The sequence below is a fragment of the Homalodisca vitripennis genome, chromosome 4, assembly GCF_021130785.1.
Source record: "Homalodisca vitripennis isolate AUS2020 chromosome 4, UT_GWSS_2.1, whole genome shotgun sequence".
Classification (NCBI taxonomy): domain Eukaryota; kingdom Metazoa; phylum Arthropoda; class Insecta; order Hemiptera; family Cicadellidae; genus Homalodisca; species Homalodisca vitripennis.
Genome location: NC_060210.1, coordinates 171,879,708 through 171,896,025, shown reverse-complemented (window position 1 = coordinate 171,896,025; position 16,318 = coordinate 171,879,708). Strand labels below are relative to the sequence as shown.

Sequence of the window (16,318 nt, the reverse complement as noted above, 5' to 3'; positions counted from 1 at the left end):
TTTCTCTGCTTCGTTGTTGTTTCGTAGTCTCTCGCCTTCTCTCTAGATTTTAAAAGCTCATTTGTCTCCATTTCCATAGATATCTGAAATCAACAAAAACTCGTGTAGTTTTTTAGAGTAAATAAATATTACAAGAATCACAATGTTTAGTTGACTGCAATATCGCAACAAGATGTCGCAAATATTCCATGACATTTTTTTGTAAGCCCATGTGCAAGGGCATTATCTGACTCTAAAACCCTTTATTAACATTAATGTTTAATATTTTGACATTTGGTGTGGGATCTTGTAGTTAATCAGCTCTTTTAGAAAATTTTTTTAAATCAGTCAAATTAATCAGCACAATGTTAATTAAATGCTACAAATTAATATTTCACTGCATAAACAGTCTCAAAAGCCTAATCATACTACAACTACAGTTTCTAATTAAAACTAGGTGTAGGTATAACTTACAATCTACAAATAGTAGGGTGTCATAATATTTTGAAATTGGGAGAAATAAACTATTTTACATAAAATTAAAAAATAAGATTAGCCTAGATTCATCTCACAATGGCCTAGATAGGCCTAGTAACTTGTACATTCAAAAAGTAACATTAGTTAATAAATTTAAGTATTAACAACAAATTTAGGGCATGGGGTATAGAGATATTGCTTAAAAAGTGTGACGGACGGGACAATTTTCAAAATTCAATAAAAACTAGAAACAGAACTAGAAAAAATCTAAAAACTTTGAGGTTAGGCCGGGGTGCTTCAGTGAATAGAAGATTTGTTATTGAATCACACATTTTATTTTTAATAACTTGTAAAAATAAACTTACTTACCTTTATTGTGACGGACGGGACACTCAATCTCTTCTTCAAAACAAGTAAAAATCCATTACTATAAACGATAAAATGAGAATGAAAACTATATTTCTGAAATGTGCAGAAGAGCTGGTTTCCCTCCAAATAGTCAGCAGACTGAAATTGTGTCATATGGTTAGTGATTTTTTTGACTTTATTTCACCAATATCATCACCCTGTAGCAACCACAGAGTAACACCAAGTTTAACCACGGTAAAAAACATGTTTAATTTTATTTGATAAATGAAAAAAATGATTAGGTGTTGTTCAAATACTATTTTTATTTATTGTTAACCTTAATTTAAATGTTGAAAAAAATTATTTTAGTTTTTACACTTATGTCTCTGTATTTGTGGAATGGCTGATAACCTAATAACAAATAGTAGATAAGGACTTTGTAATACCCAATAATGTTGTTGTATATTAATATTTGAATCAACCCATTTATAAATTTACTTGTTTATCGGTACATGATACATTGTGTAGTGAGTTAGTAAAATTTTTGTATACTAACATGCTACAACGTTAACAGATTACAGCAACGCAATAACTCAATAAGTTATTTTGTAATAGGTATTGGCAACCAACAATATTTCCCGTCTCTAGTGGGCATTACTCAAATACCATACAAATGATTAAACATTCATGTTCTATTACTTAGCAACGTTTAACAGAATTGTTATAAGACTTAAGATTTTATCATAGTGAAGCTATATTTTCATGTCAAAGATATGCATTTTAGATTATAGAAAATAATAAAACTTTATTTATACTAAATTTGAGCAGCATAGTACTTACAATTCACTAACAGGGTAAACATCTCTGGCAATATTTAAATCGTTCTAATTGATGATTTGGTATTGTTGATCACTCTAGTGTTGGACGCTTATTATAATTAGGCCAAATAACCTTTTAAAACCACACACCTCCTTCTCCTAAAACACCTCCTCAAACACACCCCATCCTTAATTATCTCAAATATTATATGCGTCTATTTTCTCTTAATGCATGTTTGAGGTACCAAACATATCCTTCTACGATAAAGGATTAGTAAGCCTGTAGTGAATGCAATTTTGTAAGTTATATTTAACATAATAGGAGATGGTTATAAATTAATAACTGAAACTGATAAATTACTTACACAATACTTTAATTCCACTCAACAAATAACCACTACTTGAACTAACAGTTACAGCTGGATGGCTTCGCTGCGGTAATATTTGATAGGGACGAAACCAAGTCTCTGTAATTTTTAAGTTTACAACATCATTTCTCTGTTTTAACTGTAAATACAAAGCCAATAAAGGTTCCTGATATAATGAATAAATCACAAATGGCCTAGATGGCAATACAAATGTTAACAGCTTGTTTAAAATGTTTACAGGAAATTCTTTACAAGCTAATACAAGACCATCTACCTTTTTCTTAAGAACCTCCAGGGCATCCTCAGCCTCCACTGCCCAGCGTGGTTTTTTAAGTTCCAACTCTGTACTTATAGACTCTGATGTTGAGTATTTTCTCTTGCGAAATTCGACACCAGCAGAACTGTTCTCATCCTCCATAAAATTTTCGTCAGAAATAATTGAATTCACTTTGTCACTTAGGTTATCCGATCCGTTCAGCCCAATATTGCATGTACTATTATGAATTTTCTCACACCCAATGGGAACACTATTGATTTGATCTGTAGTCATAGTTTTCTCTGTCATTTCATTCAGAGTAGTTAGCCTCACTGTTGTTAATTGAGACATGCGCTCTTTAGAGAAATTCATTGCTAATACAGCTTGTTTTTGATTTTGATTTCCTGGGGTAATGTGAATCAATCTACCATCATCTGAGAGACCATTTAGTAACGTAGCAGCAACAATACCATTGAATCCATTCTCAACCAATAAATAGCAACCATCTGGTTGGAAGTTTAATGCTGTGGATATTTGTGACAAAGTATCTAATCGAATTCCAATGGATTTTGGAAGATCACGGCTGTATAAAATATCTGCAAGCAATCTTATGGTTGGTCGCAAAATGGATATAAACTCGAAGTACTTTTTCTCTTTCTTTTTAATGTATTTCTCTTGAGAATACTCCGTTTTTGTTTGAAATGTCTTGCTATTTTCTATTAAATGCTCAATTATGGCTTTGGGAGCAATTCCATTGTCCCTTAATTCTTCAATTGAATCTGATGTTAATAACTGTGACGATCCATCATCACAAATATTTCGATTATCTAATCCACTGCTTAAATCTTTAAAAGAGTCACTTGAACAGGTTAAGTCTTCTAAACAACAAAGCTTCAGAGAAAAGTGACGATTGAGTCCCCTTTTAGGTAATAATTTAAACACAGAGCCAATTTTTTCACCTAACACAGCACTGACTTCTACTTTATCTCTTCCAATAAAAATATGAGTACTCTTTTCAGACAACAAATGGAGTTTTTTGTACTCTTTTCTTCTGAAGATCACGTATTGTCCATTAACAATTATATCACTTGATACTTCACACATTATAAAACAACTAGCCTATATTTCGTCGTCACAGATAATAATAATCAAAATAATACACTGAATATAAATTACATACTAATTACTTTATTTACACTGCCATAACCTCTTTAACACAACCAACACTTCATGTTTCTAAATTGAAAATACGCACGTCGCACGTTACAGTACGTTCAGAAAAATTAGAAAGTAACAAAATTTCAGTAGTGAAGGTTGAAGTCTAAGCAGAGATGCCAACATAACCTTTAAATGTGTAGTTAAAATGGACCTAGATTTCCATTAAATCCATATATTTCAGTTATCTCTTCGAAATTATACTATTACTATCTGACACTAAATTCATATAATCAATTAATGGCAATTCAGGGAAATTATTGTGTTTGCATTGTATGCGGAAATCGATTTACATTTAAAAAAGTACTTTTCAGACTGAAGTGTCGCAAAATCGGAGTATTATACAAGTACAAAGTCATCTATAACTTAGTCTTCATCAACTATTATTTTAAATGCGTTCTTGTTATTACTATGTTTGGTTTTGATCAACATGAAAATTTTTCTGATTAATAAATAGAGGAGTAGAGCAAACTTGACTGATGACTGTAAGATAAAATGGCATGAAATCAGAGATTAGATGTTTATTGTTGAAACGTTGAAGATGGAGCTTTTCTTAGTTCCATCACTACTTTTAAAAAGAAAAACCAATATTTATAACTTTTTATTTGTGATGCTTTTCGATAGCGAAGCTATCTTCGTCAAATACATCACAAGAGTAAATACAAAAAGATATTAATTGTGCAAGCGCTGCGTCGCTACTTGACCAACCAGAAAAGAAATTAGTGGCATTGAGAAACTCATGTGATCTGAGCTTGATTTTTAGATATTATTATGGGAATGTCTTTTCTGCAGCGGGTACCTAATCCGCAAATGTGGCCAGGGACATTTCCTATACTCAGATCACGTTAGAAGATTTTGTGCGGCAATGAGTCTTACTTCCTTTCTTTTATATGGGTATATTTGGCCGAAAATTGACCTATTGTAGTCTAACGTCTTATATTTGAATTCCATTTTACCCATTGTGTGTGTATCATTCGTTGTATTTACGTCAGCTAAATTCTCAAAGCTTTTCGCTTATCATAGTGAGATTAAGATGATTATTAGTGCTTTTTTTAAGAATGGAGGTATTAGGTGAAATTACAAATGTTATCTGATGTACTAAAGGATGTTGGAGTTTGTGGGGAAGTCTATTGCAACAGTAAAGAGATGCAGTGCTTCTAGGAAGGAAAGTCAAGAGGACGGGATTAGTAGACTTAATGAAAAGCACTATGCCCTATGTGAGGATGACACGGCCATGGGCCAAGCTGAACGATTTTACATTGGGATTAATTATGAGAAATATTTATGATTTTTAACTAAATAAAACGTATCCAGCGATCAGTAATTTCCAAACCAAAATAGTTCAGATCACAACTGATTCTCTGACCATGTTATAAAATACTCTCACGAAGATTGTAACGTTTCACGATCATATGCCTTATTTGATCTCGGAAACGAGACTGATCACCCCGTTTAAAATTAATCAGTTACGGTGTGCGCCCGTAACTGTCCGACAACTTCAGATAATGATTAGCGTAGATGTACAGATATTATCGCTCTCTACTTACTGGTAAATCTAAAAATCCAAAGATTGACCCAATAGCCAAGCTTCACATAGATGGCGCAGTTATCAGCCGTGATGTAAGCCAAAGCCGTTAACGAGCAAGGATCACGTTGTGGAAGAAAGGTTGAAGTTCGAGGATCATCGTTCGTCACTTTCATGTCTTCTCGTCGTCTTGGGACTATTTCGAGGATTTTCTTGGACTTTGACGGATGTGGTGGATGACACAAATTTGGATGTTACGGGTTTCCCTACTTAATAGTCGGCTCCTCACACGTGGGTGACCTTGACACGCCGCTATAGACCCAGGAAGGACCTTATTATACACCAACCCATAAATCTATCTCTAATCACAACTTCCGATCGTATCGTAACACAACTATCCATTTGTGTAACACACATAAATAGACTCAGTATGAGGCAATTTAAGTGTGGATTTCTATGAAGTATTCTGAATAGCATATTGGCTGTTTCCCTAGTCTGTATTGTGATTTAAACATGTATTACTTGTTATATTTATTCTCTGTTAAGATATATTTCCCATTTATTAATTTTCTCGGTGACCACCGGTAATTATCTATTTATTGGCTAGATTTATTTTGCTCGAGCTAACTATTACATCCTATTACTTAGCATAGTTAAATCCTATTTGCTTGATAAATATATTTATTTATAGCTGTATTATTATTGTATATCTGTTATGCTTGAGTGACCTGTTGCCCTTAATTTAGCATGGTTCACTTTTATTTTTTTATGGTTTTTATTTGATATTCTTGTGGTAGTGACCTGTAGCTCCCAAACTCTTTATAGTTATATGTAAGTTCTGTTTGCAAGTGTTTATATTTATTCGGGTGTGAATACCTGATATAATATGTGACGTTTGTGTGTACTTATTTTGATACTTTAACCTTCTATTGCCTTGACATTAAATTGAGCTCAAATTATCGAAAAAGGTGCCTCATTGATTATTTGCTTATTCAATTAGAAGACATTAATGGTTTGATTTACAGCGTAGTCATTAATCGTCGATAATTTTAATACAAACAGTTGACATTATTAATAATACATCAAAGTTATTGAAGAGCTGGACTAATTGTGTACTGGGTATTATTACCTTATTATAGATTTTATGTTATAGCTAACTTATATATAAACTAATTTCCATGATTTCGACCTAGGTCTGATCTTAGATGATACTGTGATACCCTCCGACATAGCGGATCGAGAATAATAATCTTTTGCTTCTCTACTCCCTAAGGACATTTCTTCTTCCACCATCAGGGATAGTTTGGCAATAAGTTGGTACCCTAAAGATAATACTCTTACGAGTGCTAGACTTTTTAGGACCGCCGACTCATACCCATATCTGAGCTAGCCACCATATTGTTTCCTGGTTGAGGTTACAAGAATTTGGATTTTTAAGAAAATCTATAAAATACTATCTTGATTAAGTCGAATGTTGAACAAAAAATTCAAAAACTACTATTACACACAGGCTGTGTTCCACAAATTCGGTTGAAGATCAGGATATATCGTCACGAGCAGTAAAGGGGTGAAGATGGTTTTTTCTTTGAACTGTGTTTTATTTCTAAGAATACACAGGAAATTTCCATGATGAAATTAATTTTAAGAACTATGGAGAATACTTTCTTGTGAAATTTCTTGAATTTCTTGTGGTTGCTCCTTGAAAAATCAGTTATTTTACATGATCAGATACCTTATCACACAATGGTTTACCCATCTAAAAGAAACCTGACGGTGTTTTTGAAAAAGGATGTAGTTAATATAATTCGTTATAGAGAGAAATATTTCTTTTCCATCAGACATAGCATATTACCAGAAATTGACAAAGGCTGAATTTGAACTCATCATCCACGCCAGGTCACACATTAAAATAGCAGAAAAGTGTTAGATCAACGGTACGTCGTCGTCTGGTTTCCATTGGCTCTCTGTGAACTGGGTCTGATTGAGCTAATTTTGGTGTACGCAACGGAAAAATAGCAAAAATGAACAATAACCAAGAAAAATGGATGACGTAATAAATTATCGTTTACTCCAGAGTTGTGGAAGAAGTTCAACTACTTATGCAAACTTAATAGAAGATAAGTTTACCAAATAACGGCTATCTGATTTTCTTACATTGTATAAAATCACTAACAGTAAATTAAATGACAGTTCAATAGAATACTCAGATAATGATTATTCAGATTAATATGTAACCAAAACTGAACAAATGTAAATATTATGAATAGTTTTGTAAATATTTGAAAACTGCTTCATGTAGCAAGCAATCCATTTTAAACCTGCCACTGGATGTCAGCATCATTCATAATATAATGTGGTAATACATGATTACATATATTAAAATAATAGAATAATAGTTATTACGGTTTATTCGTGCAGGCCAGACCGTTAGTAATCCTCGCTAAGATCTAGGCAACACCCTCTCTGCAGTCTGTCGGTTAACGCATTCTGCCGAGACGGCGCCGGCCGTGGTAAATGAACAAAACCGGCTTTAAAAGTTAAACGTTTTAAATATTGGTTTACACCATTACACGCCCAAGATATTGAGATAAATAGTGGAATAAAGCAAACAATGTGCAAACAATTACTATAAGATAACGTACTGGATTCTAAACTTGGATAATGGATAAGCTAAATTTTAATATAATTTCCGTGCTTTAGTGCTTAATTAGTCTTTAACTTTCAAACATAGTTGTTTAAACCTTTTTATCCGATGGGTATTGAATCGTTTTGTTGAATACGGTAAGGTTAAATTTACTCTGTATCCATTATAATACGTAACTTCGTAAATTGAGTAACCATTTAATATTGTTTAATACACTGCCGTTCTGTCAATGAATCGAAGTTTCAAGAAGTTGTGGAAACAAAATGTATGTGTGGAGCAAAATGGAGCGAGTGTTCAAGTCATAGATAACGGCTGCTAGAATCATTGTCAAGTTAAGCTATAGAGAGTCACGCAGGAAACATTTCAGGGATATGGAATTGCTGATTTGCTCTCCCTGTGTTTTTAAAGTGCGCATATCAAGCTGATCAAATGTAATTAGGTTCGCAGCAGCGGTGCACAGGACTAATGGCATGACATTGTGACGCTTGCATTAGGCTAATTTTTTCTGCTAGTAAAACGCGAGAGTGATCATTTTAGTTCAAATAACTAAAAGATTACAAAGTTATTGCGAAAACAGTAAAAGATTGTAGGCAGAGAAAGCCTGCTCTCGACTGCCTAAAAAGGTATATTAATGAATATCACAGTATATAAAGTGCTAAATACCTGGACAAATGATAAAATTATTTAAAGTCTTTTTGGATAATGAAACCGATGTGATATAGCAAATATTATATTTTCAAGTTCTGTTTTTCTGCATCATATTGTTGTATACTGGATTTTGGTTTCAAATAATCATTTTCACTCCTCAATAACTTCGTGAATATTTAAATTAGTTATGTTATCTTTGTATAACAGCAAATGTTTAATGCTTTGTAATTAGAAATGTACAAAACGATTATTTTTCGAAGTGGTTAGAATGATGACCTTGTACTCCTTCACTGTTTTTGTGTTCAATTAACACATACTTTTCATGATTCCTTAGGACCTCTATCTTTAATGAGTACGTGAATGGCGACCATGGGGTTACCCGAGCTAAGTATATCACTACTCTTGGTAACTTTTGGGATGTTCCTCCCGTTTTTCCTAGTAATTTTTTCAAAATGGAATCCCACGCACTTTCTACTTTTAACTGGTCAGCCTCGGCAGCTCTCTTATATTTCCGACACTGGAGATTTCCCGCAGTCTTTTATTCTTTTGTCTTTTTCGACCTTTCTAGTGCGTGGCACGGTGGGAGTACTTTAACCGGCGCTTGTAGCCCTATCTGGTGCCAGTGAAAGCTGATGTGAGCTTATCTCTGCCGAGACGTATCTTATACTGATTCAGAAGCCAGTCACTTCGACTCCTGGTCAGGAGGTGATTAATAAGCGAGGGTGTCAGGCCCCTGTTGCCACGAGCGAGCCTAATTTGTGCGGCGCTTGTCTCGATTTGGCAAACGATAAACCCTAGCATTGGGGAACTGAGATAGGGTCGTTTCCCAAGCTACGATTTGTGTAACACCCGAAGTCATGTCCTGCCCCCGGTTAATTGGCCTGCTCTATGTAGTACGAAGCTCTGGTAGACTTTTCTATGAGAAACTCACACACTCCATTCTCTGGGGCAAAACTCAGAACGTTTAGTAGCCTGGGATACCAGTGATCTAAGCAAAAAGGCCATGTGTCTGATTCTGAAATGGAGGATATTACAGTATTGTATAATTTGCAAGCAAAATATAGTGTTGCTCCGTTTGTTTGTATTTAATAGTGAGCCACAGGAACGACGGCAAATCTTTATCTAGGGTGAGTCTGTTTATAATAACTAAAGCGTCTAAAGTTCAGGAGGCCAGCTAAAGCCAACTCGCAAATTAACAGACGTGACTATTTTTGTGTAGGGTGCGAATAGTTATAAATATAAGAAGGCCTTTATTCAAAAAGTTTTGGTTTCAGATTATGAAACTCTTTCCACTCTCTTCAGATCGACGGGATTGTCGTCATAATTGTTTGGCCATCTGAACACGTAGATGTATTAGTAAACGAGTTGGCAGATACAGGAGCAAAATAATCATTAGAGCTCCAGCCTTTCATTGCTTCGATGTTTTTCATCAGACATTGTCTCGGTGGTGATGGCCAAAGAATGAGGGAGGTGGAACTGTGAATGGCAGACGGTTTACAATAACCAGTTACACGTACAATAACCAGTGTCAAGCCATGGTACACGGCTCGCCGACGGACCCACCCTGAGGAGTTGATGCTGTATCGCCTGCGACTAGGCCATACATTGCTAAATGATGGTTAACTTACGAGCCGAGTCGACTCGCCGATTTGCACTACATGTAAAACTGTAGTCACAGATTAACATGTTGTTGACGACTGTTCTCACTACTCGTTGCACAGACACAAGCTGAATCTGCCAGCCTCGTTGAAAGTTATCCTATGTAACGATAAATGTGTTTTTTTCTTTTCATAAAGTAACCTCTCTACTAAGTGTTATCTAATTTATATGTTATGGTGAGCTTTAATTAATTTATTGTTGTTAAATGTTGTTAGTGTGTGTTTGTAGTGTTATATTATTGATTGTTACATTTTAATTGAATTGGCCTCTTTACAGCCATTTCCTCTCTTGAATAGGAAAAAGCTCACATATACACTAAGAATTATTGAGTTTTCTACCACACAATAGTAAATAAACTTCTAACAAACAATCGTTATACTTTTTATAAAATATAATTTGTTAAAATTATTGATGTGTGCTTCGAATCACGTTCAGACAGTCCAGTTGGAAAAAAATTATGGTCACTGATTGCATGTGCAAGGCGATGTGTAAACATAGATTATAAATGTAAACCCAGTGCCTCCCGCCTTCCATCAAAAACCATAATCTGATATTCTCACTCTGTCTCCGGCATGTTTTTCTAAAATAAAATTTAGTCTTCTTAACCTAACCTAACTCTTAATTTCTGTGTTAAAGTGTTAAATATTAATACAATTTTTAGTTTAAAACAATAATCTATAAGACGTTATTAATTTTTGCTGGTTTTTCGGAGTCTTTAGTGTATTAATAATCAAATGTTTCACGAATAACCGAGGAGTAAGTGCTGGTTGACAAGAATATTTGAAGTATAATGGCTGGAAAGTGTTGTAGGTCTATCCAGTCTTTTAGCTCTTCGTTGTTTAAAAGTAAAAGGTAATAATAAATTAAATAGTAACTAATTTAGTTTATTGTTTAGCAAACCACCATAAGATGATTTTGACCACCATGCAATTCAGAATTGCATAAGCTGAAAACGAAAAATGGGTAAATGGGGTGTGAAATAATTCTGTCAGATTTCAAGATTTGTTTTTCTTACCCAGTATTTCATTTCTTGATTACGAATATAACAAAACAAATGTTTTGTGTGAAACTATCATAAATAATATAGGCTACCTTGTTCATGTGTCTGTCATAGGTTCCTTTTAAGTTTTATTTGCCTATTTGATATGGCTATATGTATATGAGGGCATTTCAATAACAAATACCACAACTTTTTTCAATAAATGACACATGCTAGTAATTTCTAGGCTATGGATGTTAGTCAACTCTTTTGTAATTTCGGAGGTGTGATCTTATGGCTAAGAGTAATTCTAGCTATGTTTTACCCCTCCACATTTTGGAGAATACACATGACCCCCTTTTATAGAAGTTGTCTGATTTTGACTAAATATTTTTGGTATTTATTTACATTAGTGTGACCATGGAAAATGGAATTTTTTTCATGGGTTGGGCATTTATAGCCAAGTATTATTATCACAGGTGCATATGAACTGGGGGGAAAGTATATTATTGTATTATATTTATGCCTTTCGGACATTATTGCGTTAAGGAGCAGGGGCATCACGTGATCTGGGATTCGACTTTTGCAAGCTTAAGTTACCTAATTTTTTTTGCTAAAAGAGCAAGCAGTGTGCAGCGGGCAGGCATCGTTTCGACAGCATTAACGTATTAGTCAGACGTCTTTACGAATTGCTTCCACGTGAGATACCGAACATCCAACACAAAGGTGTGCCATTACCACTACTGAACTAGGAGGTTAAGAATAGACGTGGAGGAACAACGGTAGTTCAAAATGGCGTCCCTTCTTTATTTGAGAAGGCGCGGAGTATTACCAAACTGTCAAATATGGATAGTGTTACCAGAGGTATGATAATTATCGTAAAGGTACGATAATTTCATTTATTTTATGCGCCGGTAAGATACACGATGGGTAGTTATTATCATACCATGAAAGATTTTTGACAAATTTATACAAGTAACAAACCAAAAGTTAATTATAACATAATTTATTATACAAACATAACATACTTTTTCATTAAATGTGTTTGGTACGATTATTTTATGTGAAAGTACGATAATTTCTCGTTGTTGGTATGATAATCGGTTTTTAAAATCTGGCTATACTGAGTTTGAGCAGACACGGAGTTATAGGAAACTGTTAAAAACGGAGTTTTCAGAGGATTTAAAAAAATCGTAGCTCCTTTGATTTTTGTTGCCAACGAATTTTTTCTTCAATATTGTTTTCAGGAAAAATTGTAGTTTTCAGGAAAAAAAAATGATTTACCTTTCCATGGTCACGTTAATGTAAATTGATACCATATTTTCTAAAACTGATATGTTTTAATGCTTATTTTCTGAAAACGAAACAAACATTTACTAGCTCCTTGGTGAAGGGTCAGAAACCCCTGCCAAATAACATGACAAGGGGGTGTGGGAGGTACAATTACTTTTACTAGTTCCACTAAAACAAAAATCTACATATATTTTGAACTGTTCTATCTATAAAACCTTTCAACTGGGCATATAGTAACTTCTGTAGGCCTACTAGCAAGCCTGATTTCTAAGGGATTTTCTCAACTGTTACAAAAAGTAATATTGTGAACTTAATAAGAATGGCAAAATACGAGTAGCCTATCACGTTATAAAACTATTGCTTAACGTAGCTATGGTAGGAAGTAATTTGAATGTTAATAATATGAGCTCCAGTTCACCTTCCTTTCATTCAATTTGAATTAATCCTTGCTACCGCAGCCACGTTATGTGCAGAAAACTTGATTGCTCCACTGTGCGTAGAGATCGTAGTGCACTCAATCGTGCATCTGACGAGATGGCCACTTCACCTATTTATACGTGTCTCTGATGTCTAAACAATATAAAGGTTCGTTTTGAGCTTCTTTGTCACAGACTTTCTTTGGATTTCATCATACATATATGACTCCTAAATCCAGGAATATTAGTTATAGAACATTAAAAATGGAACTACTTTTCTCTGAGTAATATTTCATTAAACAGATCAATGTCTTCTAAGGTCATTGGTCTCATTACGGGGCATGGTCACCTGAAGAAGCATCTACACAGAGTTGGCATCCTTCAGGAGGATCCGCTCTGTGGAAGGTGTAATGAGCAGGAGGAGACTGCTGAGCACCTGCTCTTTGATTGCCCTGCAATAGCAAGAGAGCGGTATGCCATCTTTGGTAGCTTGAACAGGGGTGGTGAGTTTTCCCAGGAGGACTTGATAGGTTGTTTTCGGCAGTTTGTTGAACTGCTGAAGTTGTAGACTGGTAGGCCTCATGGTGTTTCCGGGGTGCGCAAAAGGCCCTTGAGGCTTAAGTGCATGGCAGTAGGCCGCCCCAAGGGGGGAAAAAAAAAATTCATTGTTCTACGGGTGTCACTTGGTCTTATTATGATCGTAAGTCAAACAAGTCCTATTGGTTGCTGCTGATGTTAGCTGTTACCGTATGCCATCTTTGGGTACGTAATGTAGAAATAATGGGAAATCAGGGGAATTTGCCTTCTAAGAATAAAATTTCTTATCAGCCTGACACAAGTCCTCCGGCAAAGAGCGCGGGGTAGCACCGAAGGTGATAATGACATACGAAAAGTAATCCTCAAGGTTGTACCTATCAGTAAATATTAAATTCTAAATGGTCTGATCATGAATAGAAAAACAACAAAATATTGTAAATTTACCTAACCATAACTTTTTACTATCTTGAAAGAAAAGTAGTTCCACTTTTAATGCTCTTAAAATCATTATTTGTCATTTTCATACTCTAAAACCTTATTGTTTTGTTCAGTAGGACAGTTTTATTAACAGTTTTATTCAGCAATAGGTGAATATTGTTTCCGTTGTGGATGAAAATAAATTTGAAACTAAATCATACAAATTGAATGAAACTTTTTCTACAAACCAATAAATAGTGTAAAAAACAAACATAAGTTTTAGTAAATAAGTGAAACTAATGTAACTATAATTTCATATGTAAGTATTAAGTACTTATAGACCATTAGATAATTTTAAGCCTATAGTTGCTAATTTATCATTCCACAAGTGTATTTATTGAAATTCACAGTTCTATATCTCAAAATGTAGTTGAGTCTCAGTCATAATGTTTTTTGTCCCTTCATTTTTGTTGAGTTTCCTTCATAAAAATCATAGTCTTAAAAATTAACGATTATTAAATTTTTTTGGAGTTTTTAGAAAAAGAGTTTTACTACTAAGAGTTTCATGCTGAACACACCAGTTTTTAATATATTCTAATATCTTTAAAAATGACTTAACAACTAAATTTTCTTGTAAACCGTTTTTTCATTCAATTTGCCAAATCACCATATAAAAATGGCTGCTAAATAAAAAATGTGACTTTTAATTTTTTTTTTTTTATTGGAGTTTTGTTAATGTCTAATCATGATAAAAGAATCAGGAAAATTATAAATGTTTAGTAACACTGACTGGGTGATTGAAGTGGATTAACCCTATTGAAAGTACCTGGCCATGTAGCAAGATTGTTTGGAAAGACACAGAATTTAACATTCAATAATAAAATATGGAATATTGTGTAAAAAATATATGAGATGTACGTATTATACAAACACGCTCAAACAAAAATTAAATTGACCACCAAAGTATTGATTAAAACTACCTAACAGTTTAAACCAACAACAGTTCAACAGCTTTGAAAACAGGCATGAAGTAAATTCGTTTGTATGGATGGTATTTGAGAATTAGCCATTATAATTTCTTCACCCCTCTACCGCTTAGTGTATCTACCCCAATGTCACCTCGTTTTCTATGTTGTGTACATGTGCCTTATTCAAATTTAAAATGACATTTTAGTCACTGTTAACAGTGTAGATAACCTAGTGCATTATTTAATAAATTCTCGTAATTTAGGAATTATCTAAATTTATTGATAATTATTGTATGTTTAATGTATATAGTGCCTATTTACATATATTCTTATTATTTAACTAAATTTCCTAATTTATGATAACTGTTATATGGCGGCCAACTCTTTTGTACTTCTTTTTATCAATACTTTTTAATGAATGAAGGCTGTAGTTTAAACAACCAAAACAAACCTTGAAGAAAAAATGTTTTTTAGTGTCTCCCTCCAAGCAGCAAAGTATCGAAATGCATGTAAAGTTGACTCTCACTCCAACCAAATGAGAAATACTTTCAACGTTCAAATTGGCCCACCAGTGACTGCCAAACTACTAGGAGAAAATGAATCACTTGAAGAATTTTTCACAAAAAATATAGAAGAAGCTACCAAATTGCATATCTTCTTCTCTTCTATCACTAACCCAGGATCCTTGAGCACACCAGGACATCAGGTGAACTGCTGCCAAAAAAGGGAACCTTTTTTAGCCCAACCCTCAGAGAAAAAAAACAAAATTCAAAACTGGGACAACTAAAAAAATAAAACCCCAAAAACTATTTACCAATACTGCACCAAAATATTTGTGGGCTAAGAAAAAAATTAGATAGACTTCATCACCTTCTTCGTGACATAAATCCAGCTATTGTGGTCCTTACAGAACACGGTTTAAAAAGAGAAGAATTAGAACTAACACCAGTTGAAGGGTACTCTTTAATAACACACTATAGCAGAGAAAATCATAAGTTAGGTGGAGTAAGCCATATACGCAAAGGATGTGTTAGCCCCCAGCTGTAAATCAATTGACATATCCCACCTCAGTCTTCAGTTCAGCCTGTGAAACAGCAATGGTATCTATTGAGTCTGGAAAAAACATTGTACATATTCTCGGAATATACAGATCACCAAGTGAAAATGTAAGGGCAAGTGTAAACACTCTAGCAAACATCCTCGAGCATATACAAGCACACAACAAACAGCTCGTACTGATTGGTGACATCAATATAGACAGACTGAAGAATACGGTGGATAATACCACTTTAGAAGATGAACTTACTTCTCACCAAATCAAAAGACTGCCTTTTACCAGCCACCCCGCATCACCCATAATACTGCGACCTCAGTTGACTGTATATGCACAAGTTTAACCAGAAGACAACATCGACACAGCCATAATTCAGTCCGGACTCTCTGACCACACTGCACAAAAATTTGCAGGATTCACAGCTTTGAATTGAAAAACTTCGTCAGAGTATGCTTACAAAAGATGTTTCAGTAAATGGAACCTTGATACGCTTACATCTATCCTTTACAATAAAAATTGGGACCAAATTCATCTCGCTAGTGACTCAGAAGTCAGCATACAATATCTTTCAAGGGGATCTACAAGCGTCTCTTGACCATTGCCTGTCCCAAAAAGAAATGTATTAAGAAAAGAAAAAAGAGAACTTTCCCCTATGATCCCATTGAGGCAGAAAATTTTTAAATTTGACTTTCTAAAGGCTCTACATAAATATGAAAC

General features: G+C 34.2%; 2 protein-coding genes across 2 annotated transcripts in view; one reads left to right on the top strand and one right to left on the bottom strand.

Moving 5' to 3' along the window:
* Window positions 1-1,975: 1,975 nt before the first annotated feature.
* Window positions 1,976-3,547, bottom strand: LOC124360632 (tRNA (adenine(58)-N(1))-methyltransferase non-catalytic subunit TRM6). The gene has a single exon (XM_046814403.1). The coding sequence runs from the start codon at window positions 3,348-3,350 to the stop codon at window positions 1,980-1,982; it is 1,371 nt and encodes a 456-aa protein (XP_046670359.1). The 5' UTR covers window positions 3,351-3,547; the 3' UTR covers window positions 1,976-1,979.
* Window positions 3,548-10,492: 6,945 nt separating this feature from the next.
* LOC124360631 (mitochondrial-processing peptidase subunit alpha) overlaps window positions 10,493-16,318 on the top strand; it is a 37,952-nt gene continuing 32,126 nt past the window's right edge. The window contains exon 1 of the mRNA XM_046814402.1: window positions 10,493-10,789. Coding sequence (XP_046670358.1) covers window positions 10,728-10,789 — 62 coding nt within the window. The 5' untranslated portion in view covers window positions 10,493-10,727. The remainder of the gene's footprint in view (window positions 10,790-16,318) is intronic.

What these genes read in the sequence shown, in the direction of transcription:
- LOC124360632 (XM_046814403.1), bottom strand. Translation starts at nt 3,350, where the DNA reads ATGTGTGAAGTATCAAGTGATATAATTGTTAATGGACAATACGTGATC.